The sequence below is a fragment of the Mobula hypostoma genome, chromosome 23 (genome assembly GCF_963921235.1).
Source record: "Mobula hypostoma chromosome 23, sMobHyp1.1, whole genome shotgun sequence".
NCBI lineage: Eukaryota > Metazoa > Chordata > Chondrichthyes > Myliobatiformes > Myliobatidae > Mobula > Mobula hypostoma.
Window position 1 is genome coordinate 36,959,198 of NC_086119.1, and position 14,641 is coordinate 36,973,838.

The following is a 14,641-nucleotide window of genomic DNA, read 5'->3' on the forward strand; positions in this document are numbered from 1 at the left end:
CAATAATGATGGAAAAGTATAAAGCAAGCTTTATTCTAATTCTTATGAAAGTTGCAACAAAACAAGGTAACACACATCAAAGTTGCTGGTGAACGCAGCAGGCCAGGCAGCATCTCTAGGAAGAGGTACAGTCGACGTTTCGGGCCGAGACCCTTCGTCATCCCCCATCAGGAAGGTCTCAAAGCTCTCTGCTTCTCCCTGGATTCCAGACCTAACCAGTTCCCTTCTACCACCACTCAAATAAAAAGAAACATCTTATCCATGGACAGGAATAAACAGTCAACATCTCGGAACAAAATGGTGATTGCTTATTCTTCTCCATAGATCCTTCCTGATCTGTTGAGTGCTTCCAGAATTTTGTGTGTGTTGCTCTGGATTTCCAGCATCTGCAGAATCTCTTGTGTTTAGCATCTGATCATTTGATTTAGCATTTGAGTGGTGGTAGAGGGGAACTGGTTAGGTCTGGAATCCAGGGGGAAGCGGAGAGCTTTGAGACCTTCCTGATGGGGGATGACGAAGGGTCTCGGCCAGAAACGTCGACTGTACCTCTTCCTAGAGATGCTGCCTGGCCTGCTGCGTTCATCAGCAAGTTTGATGTGTGTTGTTTGAATTTCCAGTATCTGCAGATTTGCTCGTGTTTGCGAACAAAACTAGGTATCTGTTTTGAGAACAATGCAAAGGGAAAGTTTCATTTTACATCTAATCCCATTTGTGTTAAATCAGATAATGCAAATAAAACTTTATTGCTCAGTGCAGAGCTTGCCTTACAGGTATTTAATGCAGTGGGTGTGAAGTGAAACAATAATCATTTAGTTATGGCACGCAGAAACTCTGCACAAATGACATACATGCACTGTTCACATTCAGACATGGTATACATCTGCAAAAGTATATCAAACAGGCAGCATGCACACCTGGGGCCTTAGATACTATGCTCATTCAAACATTGTACAGATATAATTACAATGTATGGGCATACACACACAATGCACCTACAGGAACTGCAGGTGAAAGGGCAAGCAGGTACCACAGACATCCAGACAGCAACACACAATAGCCTCGCAAATGGGCAAACAGTTATCCATACATAGGAAGGTTGTGCTTCTCTCTTAAAGGATTTTAGATGAGACTACATCTAGCTTGCTATGTACAGAATTTAAGCAAGGATATTAATGCACTGGGAACAGGTCAGAGCAGGTTATTAGATTGAAATCTGGGATTGGTGAGTTGGCTTACGAGAAAAGGAAAGACTGGCTTGAATCTGCAGAAGTTTATAAAAGTGAGAGGGGATGACTGAAACTTGCATGATCACTTTGGGTCTTGATAATGTGGGTATGGATCAGATGCTAAACACAAGAGACTCTGCAGATGCTGAAAATCCAGAGCAACACACACAAAATTCTGGAAGCACTCAACAGATCAGGAAGGATCTATGGAGAAGAATAAACAGTCACCATTTTGTGCCAAGATGTTGACTGTTTATTCCTGTCCATGGATAAGATGTTCCTTTTTATTTGAGTATTTAGAATAAGGGCCATTGTTAAAAATAAAGGAGTCACCTCTATAAGAGAGAAATGAACCAACAACTTTCTTGTGAATCTTTGGAGCTTTCTTCCTTAAAGGGAGGTAGAATAATTGAGCACTTTTAGGCGAAGTTAAATATATTCTTGATAAACTTAGGGACGAAGGTGATCACAGATGGGTGACAATGCAGAGTTGAGTGACAATCTCACTGAATGGTAAATTAGTTCGTTTATTATTTTCACATGTACCAAGGTGAGTGAAAAATTTTGTTTTGTAAACCATCCGTAAAAATCATTTCATTACAACACTGCATTGGGGGTAGGACAAGGAAAACAAGGGCTTCAAGAGCTCAGAAGCCAACTATACCTTTTAACTTGTTCATATGTTCAGACACATTTTTTATTCTGTCAGGTGGGAAGGATAACAGAGTTAATATTTCATATTGTAGTCTCTGACAATGTTTCACAGTTGTTGTCTGACCTGCTGACAGTACCCACGTGATAAATTTATTTCAGATTTCCAGCCTTTGCAATTTGTTGATGGTCACTTACTAAGTAAAGGCATGAGTTTATAGAGAAATAATGATGGAATAAGAGTACCTGACCACCTTCTTTACACTGAATTTGAGGTGGTGCTTCGTGAGGTGCTGGGCTGAAAAATGTCTCGGTATGAACTCCGAGATAGCTGCTACATACCTTCATCATTCAGTATTTGTGTCTACAGATAAAGAGTTATGAACCCACACATGTACATTTCTACTATACCCTTATTGGAGCAAATGGTTGAGATAGGAAGAATAACCAAATTTTAAAGGGCAGTCGGACATGCACATGGATTGGAAAGGTTTAAAGTTCAAAGTACATTTATTATCAAAGCATGTGTACAATAAACAAATTTGAGATTCAACCTCTCACAGGCAGCTACAACACAAAGGCACTCACTGGAATCCATTAAAAAAAAGAAGATCATCAAACACCAAACATGCAGAGAAAAAATTGTCCAAGCAGTAAAAGTGAGGAAGTAGCATTCAGAGCTGAAGTTCACAAATGTGAGCTCATGGACACAAAGTCAGCGGCCAGTCAATTCAAGAGCCCTCTAACTGCAGGCCACAGCCTCAGTTCAAAGCAGAGATGGGTAAACCTTGCTGAGCAATGAGCTGAACCGGCCTGTCCTGCGCCCCCAGTCCCGACACCCCAACCTTCTGGCCCAGCACATAAATCATTGAGACCTTGGGTCATTCGTTGCTCTTGGATCAGGGCACTGCTGTTTCAATATGTTCTCCAGCCTGGGCCCGAGCCCCATCTCCTTAATTCAACTTATACCCAACCATTCCAATTTGATCCAGCACTTAAATCAAACCTCGCGTCTTTCCTCGCTCTCGGGCCCAGGCTCCACCTCAATCTGCCTTGCCTTGGTTCTGCCACATTGAATTGCCTCCAAGTCCTCTCTGGCAAACCCAAGCATTGGTTCCTTCCCCATTATCATGCCTGGGCCAAGCCACCTCAATTCAGCCTGTACCCACCATCCCACAATCTCAGTTCACACTGCAAAAATGGCAGGTCGTACAGGAGGTTGAAAAGGTCAACTCCGAAAGGGAAGTTACAGGCTGTTGCTTGCAGTGGCCATTTACCAGGAATAGGTTCAGCGGGTTATGGACTAAACACTGACAAATGGCATTAGTTTGGATAGGACACCTTACTCCTCATAGATCAATTCTGCCGAAGGGTCTGTTTTTGTGCTGTTTGACTCTATGGTTTTTGTAATGTTACCAAGCCTTCCAACAGAAAGATAAGACAGGCATTTTTATCCCATTGGGCTTATAGCGCTGATTTTGTTTATTTACAGTCAATCAACATGACGTGGTGGTGTACACAGGATGAATCCCTTCATCGATAACTAATAGGACCTGCGGTTTTATAGTACTGTGGTAGTATTGTTAGGGTTCTAATTTGTTCTGTATTTCCATATAAATAGATCATTTGTTACTCAGTTAAATAGTAGTTTGTCTTTTTTATATATATTTAATTATTTCCATGAAACTACAGCTAATTAGGGAGCTGCTTGATTGGGCTAAAATGTACTGTCCCAATGTGTCCCAATTAACTGGAGACCGCTGTATTCCCAGTCTCCTTAAGAGACAAAATATCCACCTCATTGCTACCTCAAATGGACGATTCCTTATTTTGAAACAGCTTAATACATATTAAAATGGTCTCTCCACTTCCACCATGTCAGGACCAAGCAAAATCTTATATAGTTCAATTAAGTCATCTTTCATTGTTCTAAACTCCAGCAGATGCAAGTGTAGCCCTTTCAATCTTTTATCATAATCCATCTGTTCTAGTTATTAGTCTAGCGAACCCTCTCCTAACTGCATCCAATGTAGATAGATGTTGCCTTAATTACAGAAAATAATGTACACAATACTCCAGATGTGCTCTCATCAACCACTTTATAACTAAAACTTAACTTCTGGTTATTTATAATTTAATTGTTCATAGTAAGTGAGAATATTCTACAATGCAAGTTAGCTGTGCAAATAAGGTCTGATCTAATCCCTGGTTTACCACTTTTTCAGATAACATGATGGGGTGGAGGGTGGGGGATAGAGAGCTTTAGTCCATGAATTACAAAGAGAACATTTTTGCTTCTAGCAATAGTGCTGACAGGAGATTTCTGTGTGGACATTGGACAAGCCTAGGTTCTCTGCAAATGATCTACCTTGCTGTTAGATCTCACTCATTTTGAACCATGATGTTGGCTGATTTAGGGCCCTCGCATAGAAGAAGTCGTAAGATTAAAAAATCTAGTGAGTAAAACCAAAACGTATTCCTTGCTTGCTCTCTCTCTAATAAACACAGGTTATAACGCCTGGAGGAAGTTCTGTGGTCTCTCTGAACCCAAGAGCGTGAAAGATTTCACAGTAGTACTCAGAAATTCCCATCTGGCAAAGGACCTATTCAAGTTGTATGGAACTCCAGATAACATAGAACCATGGCTGGGGGGAATATCAGAGCCATCCGTGAAAGATGGGAGATTGGGCCCATTGCTCGCCTGCCTGGCAGGACAGCAGTTCAAAAATCTGAGAGATGGAGACAGGTAAGAGCTGAATGCTTATCACATGAAAATAGTTTAAATGATTTCCTCACTCATGCCAAGGGGGAATTAATCCCATGTCTCATTGGTAATGCTCATATTGAATCCTTATATTTCTTTTGCAGTGTCAGCTAATTTTGACAATTCTTAGCCAAATTAAATTTAATGCTATTTGTAAGAAGAGAATAATGTACTCAGCAACTATTTAAACCGTGTAGTTCTGCCTGGGTTCCCACAATTTCTCTGGCATTTGACTAGTTTCGTCATTTTTTCTCATTTTGTATTTGCTCAGTTAGTTGTCTTTTGCATATTGGTTGTTGTCTGTCCTATTAGGGGAGGTTTCTCATTGATTCTTGTATTTACTTTGAATGCCTGCAAGAAAATGAACCTCAGTGTTGTAGATGATTGGTTGACTCTTATCTATGAATTTGAATGGAATTTTCCTTATCTATGTAGTATGAGAGAGTTGCACCATGAGACAGAACAACCCTAATTCTTTTTGCTTCTATCTCGCTTTGTTTAGCTGATCTCTATCACTGCCATTTCAATCTTCCTTTGCTCTGTCAATGCTTAATAAAACAATTGTGAAGCAACAAATTTTGTGCCTCTTTCCTGATTTCTGGAAGAACCTTGCATAATATATCAGAATCCAACGCTCGCAACAACCCATCGATGGAAAAATCCTATAAGTGACTGAAGTTATACTCTCTCTTTGTTCTTTAAATTCTGGTGGGAACATGAAGGCGTTTTTACTGTCAGTCAGCAACAAGCTCTGAAGCAAATTTCACTCTCCTGAATAATCTGTGATAACACCAGGATTAAAGAAGTTCCCCGAGACGCATTTAGGTTTATGTTATATCCAGAAGGATATGTAAATTGCACTCAGATTCCACAGGTAGATCTGTTGAAGGTACAGTATTCCTGGGAATACTGTATTCCTGTTGAAGGAGAATGTTGAAGGTACAGTATTCCTGGGAAGGAACTATGCATTTTTTCAGTTCTCAGTTCTCCTCTCCTGTCTGAATGTGCCATTTCTACCAATCTGTAGTGTGGAACGATGAGACCAGATACAGGCAGCGTGCGAGCTGGTTGGGTGAAACGTCATCCAGGTTAATATAAAGTGTGAAGTAAATAGACTGATCTAAATAATCTTTACACAGCATCAAACAGACCAACGAAGGGTTATCTTTAAAAAGATGATTTGTCTATAAATTGGACATATGATGAAGCTGCTTACATACTTGACAAGCAACTGAGCATGTTGTAAGATCAGGTCATTTTAACCAGGAAGCTCTGACCAAAATACTAAGTTTAAGAATAGTCACATAGTGCTACAAGGTTGGGGTACCTCTTAGGTTCAATGCTGTCTCCTGCAGAGCAGATGCTGCTTTTTCCCTGACCCAAAAGGTTGCTCTGTGGATTACACATACAAGATGCTGGAAGAACCCAGCAGGCCAGACAGCATCTACTGAAAAGAGTAAACAGTCGATGTTTCTGGCCAAGACCCTTCACAGGGACTGGAAAGGAAGGGAAGAAGTCAGAGTAAGAAGATGGGGGGAGGGGAGAAAGAAATACAAGATGGAAGAAGTACAAGGTGGCAGGTGATAGGTGAAACCAGAAGAGGGGGCGAAGTAAAGAGCTGGGAAGTTGGTTGGTGAAAGAGATAAAGGGCTGGAGAAGGGGGTATCTGATAGGAGAGGGGAGAAGACCATGGAAGAAAGAGAAGGGGGATGAGCACCAGAGGAAGGTGATGGGTGGGTAAGGAGATAAGGTGAGAGAGGGGAACACGAATGAGGAATGGTGAAGGGGGGGCAATTATGGAAGTTAGAGAAATCGAAATTCATGCCATCAGGTTGGAGGCCACTCAGATGGAATATAAGGTTTTGCATCACCAACCTGAGTGTGGCCTCATTCTGGTAGTAGAGGAGGCCATGGACTGATACGTTGGAATGGGAAGTAGAATTGAAATGAGTGGCCACTGAGAGATCCCACTATTTGTGGCCCAAAATGTCAACTATTTAGTCTTTTCCACAGATGCTGCCTGGCTTGTTTGATTCCTCCAGCATTTTGTGTGTGTTGCTTTGGATTTCCAACATCTGCAGATTTTCTCAAGTTTGCCCTGTGGGTACCCTGATGTTGCATCAATCTGAACACGATGCGTTAAGTCGGATATTGTGCAGAGCTCACAACTGGCCTAATGATATGGCCCACTTTAAAACAGAGCAGGCCTTCCTTCTCGGATGTGGTGATCTGTGGAGCAAACCACCCATCAGCTGCATGTCAGTTAGGTTCATCTCCCACAAAATCCATCCCATTACAACTCATTTCCCTAAGCACTCTTCCTTAAATTGGTTCTTAATCCTATTTAGCCTGCTGGCAATCTGAATGATCAGTTTAGGCATCATAGCCAGTTCTGGGCACTGCTCCTTCAGGACGTGAAACTCTAAGAGAAGGCATGAAATCGGTTTAGTAGAGTGGTCCCAAATGTGCATACAAGGCCTTCAGGTTTGCAGAGAGACTGGAGAATCTGGAGTTGCTCAAATACAAAAGAAGTGGTAGATTGCCAAAGGAAGCACCATTTCGGTGTTAGGTGAGATCTAAAATTGTCAAAGAACCAGACATAAGAAGAGATATATTTTGAGAGATGAGCTGTGATTTGGGGTGCACTGCCTGAAAGAATGGTGGAAGCAGATAGCTAGCTGAAGGGGAGGAAACAGCAGCACTGAAGACCGACCTGGAGAATGAGACTAATTGGATAGCTAGTTTTCAAGTGCTGTTGTGGGTACGATGAATTGAATAGTCTTCATTTGTGACTTCTGTTGTAACATTCTATAGTTTTGTTTCTTAATAAATTCTTTCTTCAGAAATTTTGTGGGTGAAGACTGGGTCAGCTTTATTTGCCCTTCTTCATTGTTCAAGACTACTAAAATCATCATAGAATTTTGCCCCCTGATTTTGTTGTCATTAAGCTAAACGCCCATCTTTGATCCTGACTCCTGCCAGTGATTACATTTTTCCCTTTACAGTTACTCCTGGTAGATCTGTCCCATCTGTGGCTCATGCCCATTTCTCAATCTGTAAGTCATCGGTCAGGTACACTTGTGAGTCTGGATATACACTGCTTGGAAATAATACAATAACGGGTGTGAATGAAGGACTGTGGGAACCTGCACCACCTACCTGTAGAGGTGAGCAGTGCAACTCAGTCACCAGTCAGGTGCTAATCATGGTGACTTTAACTTACATGCATATAGTGTGACTTTGTAATTCCAGTTCTTTAGTGTTAGAAAAACATCTTATTTCCTCAGTAAGTAGCTTTATGCAATTCATTTCGTACCAAATTTATTTTAATTATTAAACCGTCCTCACCTTGGACAAAAAAGCAAGGTGAAAACAAGTGAATAATTGCTTTTCTATTTCTGTATGTTAATTATTCACCAGTCCACCGTATTCTTTAATTCTGCTACTTAAAGATTAAAGGTTAGCTTTATTTGTCACCTGTACACCAAAGCATACAATGAAATGTGTTGTTTGCATCAAATCAGGTCAGTGAGGATTGTGCTGGGCAACTCACAAATTTCGCCGCACTTCCAACGCCAACATTGCATGCCCACAACTCACTAACCCTAACCTGTACATCTTTGAAATGTGTGAAGAAACCGGAACACCCAGAGGAAAGCCCAGCTGTCATGTGGAAACCATACCACCTCCTTGCAGACAGCAGCAGGAATTGAACCCCTCTCCTACAACTGGAGCTGTAAACCATTTTGCTGGCCACTATGCTACTGTGCAGACCACATACAAAAATCATCGTATTCATTGCCTTCTCGGACTGCTGATCAGACACAGAGGATGATGAAGGGGAGCTTGAGGGACAGCGCTGAGCTCCCTCAACATTGTTCCTCAAGATCTCCTTGATCTTTCTCACAGTGCCTGTGGAGATGCCATATCTCTATAATTCTTCTGTCCACAATTCCCAACCAGAAATGTACTCAGTCTGGCAAGATGTGTCTGAATGCAGCAGCTGCCTCAGAATTCCAGCAGCCCCACTTAAACCCTGGCATCAAAGTCTGTGTGGAGTTTGCACGTTCTCCTTGTGATCATGTGGGTTTCCCTCAGGTTCTTGGTTTCCTCCCTCAACCCAAAGATAAGCAGGTTTGTTGGATAATTGGCCACAGTAATTTACCCCTAGTGTAGGTAAATTTTCAGAAGATTAAAGGACAGGTTAATGGATATGTGAGAGAGAAGAGGTTACAATATGATTGCCAGTTTAGGTTGAGAGCCAGTTTGGACTTGATGGGCTGAATAGCCTTCCTCAATGCGATTCGAGTGAATACGAGAAAGTAATTGAAGGAACCAGAGCTCTGGGTCTGATGCACACGCAGAACATCAGCACATATAGAGGGGTCAAATGCCAAGAGGTATTCTATGGTAAAGCAGCCTCAAAGTGAGTCTCCACTCCAAAATCTGGATCAAATGTTAAGTGGTGGTTCTGAGGGATGACAATGTGATGCTGTGGGTCCGTCTGGTCACTGCTCACGGCAAGAATGTTTGAAATATGTTTGTGATTTCAGGAAAAGATCAAACGAGGGCATTGTTTATAGAGTATCTGCTTCACCTCTCCTGCAAAAAATGCACGTTTACATCTTATTCTATCTTGTTTTAAATCATTTTATCCTGCAGGCATCTTGGCAAATGAAAGATGATGTTTCAAAAGAATACATTGCTGAATAAGAATAACAGCTGTTATTAACATCCTCCAGTGTCCTTTCCCTTTGAGTCTGAGCAGGATTGAAAGGCTATATCCTGCGGAAACATCTGACCTCTCTTATGAGGGTTTAGTACAACTTCAATTTAAACATTGCTGATGCAAACGGACTGAAATGATGATTTATATTAACAGACAGTAAAATTCTATGGTATATTGATGTTCTCACAAGTATCAAGATAAGAATGGGACAAATCAGTTATTGTCAAATATACTAATTATACCTGATTATGCTTCTGGGATGTGTTGTAATCCTGTTGTAGAATTAACCAATAAAGACACTATCTTCACTAATTATGTTAATTGTTTGAATTGACTAAGTGCTAACTGAATGGGTTACCAGGAATGGAGAAGGGTGGGGTCAGAGTTGGATGTCAGGTGTCAAAGATAGATTAAGGATAAGAGTAAGGCATGACAGGAGAATTTATACAATTCTGTAATTGCACAATGGTTAAAACAGAGAAAATAAATATTGTCATATCAATTAATACCAGCAGTTCAGTAAAGGACAGCCTGACTATTATTAATCAGATTTTCTGTGGACAGCACTCCAGTCACATCCTCTGCCTAACAGATACCTTTCAAGGCTAAATAGAACTCACATTTGCACCCGGAAAAATGACCCTGCAGAATTGGTTAAATACGTTGTCATTTCCCTTAGCTAGATCAAGAAATCCTGATCCTGTCTTTCAACAGAATACCTGGTTTCTGTAGTCAGGGTATTTGTAAGGCTTGTGCAGTTGAACTTTTGGTTATTAGTGATCTCCCAGATATTGATGAAAGGGGCAATGAAGAGACTTTAAAAGAAGTGAGTGGCAGCAGTAAGGCCACTCGGGTGCCACAGATTGCAAGGTAATTAGGCACTAGGCTAGGGCCAATAAAAAAAGAAGTTAATTTTAAGTGCAGTGGCCATTGTGGGAGTTGCCATTGTGTGAGTGGACCAGTGTTAGAGTTGGGAGTTGAGTCGTTGGCAAGGAAAGGTGGACGCTGGAGGCAGATTTCGGATGATTTTCTTTTCTTTCTTATTGTACAGTTAGAGCATTGGGAATGCCTTCCAGGATAGTGGAATGCTGCTCTTGTGGGATGTGAGAAGGCAGAGACATCTCCATTGTCCCTGACGACTATACCTGGAAGAAATGCATCCTGCTGCATGTTAAGGAGTTGGAGCTGGAGCTAAATGACCTCTGGATCATTCAACAGGCTGAAGGACTGATTAACAGACAATACAGGAAAGTAGTTAAACCTAAGGTGAAGGACACAAGTAACTGGACAACCATCAGGAAGAGGAAAGGGGATAAGCAGCCAGTGCAGGGTACCCTGTGGTCATTCCCCTCAACAGCAGGTATATCGCCTTGGATACTGCTGGAGGGGATGACCTAACAGTGGAAAGCCACAGCGGTCAGTTCTCTAGTAGTGAGTCTGGCTCTGTGACTCAGAAGGGGGAAGAGGCAAGATATAGTGATCATCGTATCATTGAATCCCCTATCACTACAGCTCACAAGTGCCAGGGTCAGGGACATCTCAGGTGACTCAGAGGTTGTAGTCCATGTTGGTACCGATGACATGGGTAGAAAGGGTGACAATGTCCTGCAAAGTGAATTCAGGGAGTTAAGTTCTATACTAAGCAACAGGACCTCCAGTGTTGTGATCTCTGGATTACTACCCATGTCATGTGCTGCTGAAGCCAGAAATAGGAAACTCATTCAGTTTTTACATGTGGCTAACGGGATGAGGCAAGAGGGAAGGTTTCAGATTTTTGGATCATTGGGCTTCCTTCCAGGAACTTGTATAGATGAGATGGTTTGGACCTAAACTGGAGTGGGGGCCAGGACTAATATCCTTGTGGGAAGGTTTGCTTGTACTGCACCGGGTGGGGGAGGGAGTCGAACTCACGTTACAGGGAATGGGAACCAGAGCATCAGAACAAGTGGTGGATAGTTGTGGAGAAACATGTTCTTAAGCTCACATAAAAAGCCAGGAATCAAAAGGTTGAGTGCGGTGGGACTAATGGTCTGAGTTGTGTATGTTTCAATGCAAGAAGTATTGTAGGAAAAGCAGATGAGCATAGAGCACAGATCAGCACATGGGGTTATGATATTGTAGCATTAGTGGGACTTAGTTGCAGGAGAGACAGGACTGACAGCTCAGTGCACTGTGGTTCTGTTGTTTTAGATGTGATAGAGTGAGGGGGATTAAAGGGGAATGGTGGCATTATTATCCAGGGAAATAACATAACAGTGCTCAGACAGAATAGTTTGGAGAGCTTGTCTGTTGAGGCTATATGGGTGGAACTGAGGAATATGAAATGGATGACCATATTAGTGCTCGCCTAATATTATAGACCACCTAATAGTCACGGGATTTAGAGGAGCACATTTATAGAGAGATCGCAGACAGTTGCAAGAAACCTAAGGTTGTGACGGTAGCTGATTTTAACTTTCCGCACATTGACAGAGAATCTCATACTGTAAAAGCTCTTGATGGGATAGAGTTTGCCAAATGTGATCAGAGAAGTTTCCTTAGTCAAAATATAGATGTTCCAACTAAGGAGAGTGTGATACTAGATTTCCTATTAGGAATGGGACAGGGTAGGGAACACTTCGGATCTAGTGATCATAATGTCATTAGCTACAAGGTAATTATTAAAGAGGCTATGTCTGGTCCTCGGGTTGTGATTCTACATTGGAGAAAGACCAATTTTGGTGGCATCAGAAAGGATCTGGCAGGATTGGGACAGGTTATTTTCTAGGGACCCAGCTGGTGGTGTAGTGGCATCAGTGCCGGACGTCGGGATGAAAGGTCCCGAGTTCGAATCCAGCCGGCTCCCCTGCACGCTTTCCAACCGTGCTGGATTATGAGCTGGTGATCTCTTTGGAAACTCACCCGGCAGAAGGCAATGGCAAACCATTGTTGTAACTTGGCTCGTACGTGGTTCCCCATTACGTCAGAGAAGCATGGAGGGAAATCGTCTGCTGACTGAAGAAACTCCCGATGCGACATACCTTTCCTTCCTTTCTATTTTCTGGGAAAGGTGTGCTTGGTAAGTGAGAGGCCTTCAAAAGTGAAATATTGAGACTACAGAGTTTGTACATAACAGGTTTACTGAACCTTGGTTTTCAGCGATATTGAGGCCCAGGTTAAGAAGAAGAAGGAAGTGTGTAGCAGGTATAGGCACAAATGAGGCATTTGAAGACTATAAGAAATGCAAGAGAACACAAAGAAATCAGAGAGCTAAAAGAAGGCATGAGATTTCTGTAGCAGATAAGGTGATGAAGAATCCTGAGGGTTTCTACAGGTATATCTAAGAGCAAAAAGAATGGCAAGAGACAAAATTGGTTCCCTGCAAGATCAGAGTGTTCATCTATGTATGGAACCAAAAGAGATGACGGAGATCTTAAATGGAGTTTATGTTTACTTAGGAGACAGAGACAGAGTCTATAGAAGTGAGGCAGGAGTCTATGGATGTGAGACAAAACAGCAGTGACGTCATGGACCATATACAGATTACAGAACAGAAGTTGTTTGCTATCATGAGGCAAATTAGGGTGGATAAATTCCCAGGGCCTGACAAGGTGTTTCCCTGAACCTTGCTGATAGTTAGTGTAGAAACCAGAGATATATAAAATATCCTTAGCAATGGGTGATGTATCGGAGGTTTGGAGGATAGCTTAATGATCTTTCATTGTTTAAGAAAGGCTCTAAGAATAAACTGGGAAGTCATAGGCCAATGAGCCTGACATCAGTAATGGGTCAGTTATTGTAAGGTAATCTGAGGGATCAGATATATGAATATTTGGATAGATGGGGACTGATTAGGGATAGTTAACATTACATTGGGCATGTAGGTCATGTCTAACCAATTATACAGAGTTTCTCAGGGATATTACCAGGAACTTTGATGAATATAAGGCAGTGGATGTTGTCTGCATGGATTTTAGCAAGGCCTTTGGCAGGGTCCTGCATGGGAGTTGGTCAAGAAGGTTCGGTTGCTTGGCATTCAGGATGAAGTTGTAAATGGATTAGACTCTGGCTTTGTGGGAGAAGCCAGAGAATGATAGTAGATGGTTGCCTTTCTGACTGAAGGCCTGCGACTAGTGGTGCGCCGCAGGGGTTTGTGCTGGGTCATTGTTGTTTATCATCCATATCATCAATCTGGATGATAATGTGGTAAACTGGGTCAGCACATTTGCAGTTAACACCAAGATTGGGAGAGCACTGGACAGGGAAGAAGACTATCAAAGCTTGTAGTGGGATCCAGACCAGCTGGTAAAATGGGCTGAAAAATGGCAGATAGAATTAAATGCAGACAATTGTGAGGTGTTAAATTTTGGGAGGACAAACCAGGGTAGGATTTGCATGGAGAGTGCTAGGGCACTGATGTGAGTGGTAGAACAGAGGAATCTGTGAATACAGATCCGTAATTCCTTGTAAGTGATGTCACAGATAGATTAGGTCATAAAGCAAACTTTTGACACATTGGCCTTCATAAATTAAAGTACTGAGTACAAAAGTTGGAATGTTATGTTGAAGTTGTATAAGACATTGTTGAGGCCTAATGTGGAGGATTGTGTGTAATTCTGTTCAACAACCTACAGGAAAGATATCAATAAGATTGAAATAGTGCAGAGAAAATTTACAAAGATGTTGTCAGGACATGAGTTATAGAGAAAGGTTGAGAAGGATACGACTTTATTCTCTAGAGCATAGGAGAACGAGGGGAGATTTGATAGATGTATACAAATTTATGAGGGGTATAGATAGGGAAAATGCAAGCAGGCCCTTTCCTCTGAGGAATGGTCATGGGTTAAGGATGAAAGGTGAAATAGTTAAAGGGAACATGAGGTGGAACTTCATTCTGAGGGTGGTGAGAGTATGGAACAAATTGCCAGCAGAAGTGGTGGATGTGTGTTCAGTTTCAACATTTAGGAGAAATTTAGATAGATACATGGATGGGAGGGTTATGGCCCAGATGCAGATCAATGGGACAAGACCAATTAATAGTTTGGCATGAATTAGATGGGCCGTAGGGCCTGTATCTGCGATACAGAGTTCTACGACTCTATTATTTTAAAACAGTAACTAATCTCAATGGCAGCATTTGGTTGTTGGACCCTCTCTTATTGGAGATGGCATTGCCTAGCATTTTTGTTGAGCATACATATTACTTGCCAGAATCAACCTCTGCCTAAATGTTGGTTTGGTCTTGTTGCATGCAAGCATGGATTGCTTCACTTGATAAAAATTATAAATAGA

The 14,641-nt window shown here is 41.8% G+C and overlaps 1 protein-coding gene across 1 annotated transcript in view; it reads left to right on the forward strand.

Annotated features, from left to right (window-relative positions):
- Positions 1-14,536, forward strand: part of LOC134336681 (thyroid peroxidase-like) — a 47,237-nt gene extending 32,701 nt beyond the window's left edge. The window contains exons 3-4 of the mRNA XM_063031038.1: positions 4,386-4,623; positions 9,304-14,536. Coding sequence (XP_062887108.1) covers positions 4,386-4,623; positions 9,304-9,319 — 254 coding nt within the window. The 3' untranslated portion in view covers positions 9,320-14,536. The remainder of the gene's footprint in view (positions 1-4,385; positions 4,624-9,303) is intronic.
- The last annotated feature ends 105 nt before the right edge of the window (positions 14,537-14,641 follow it).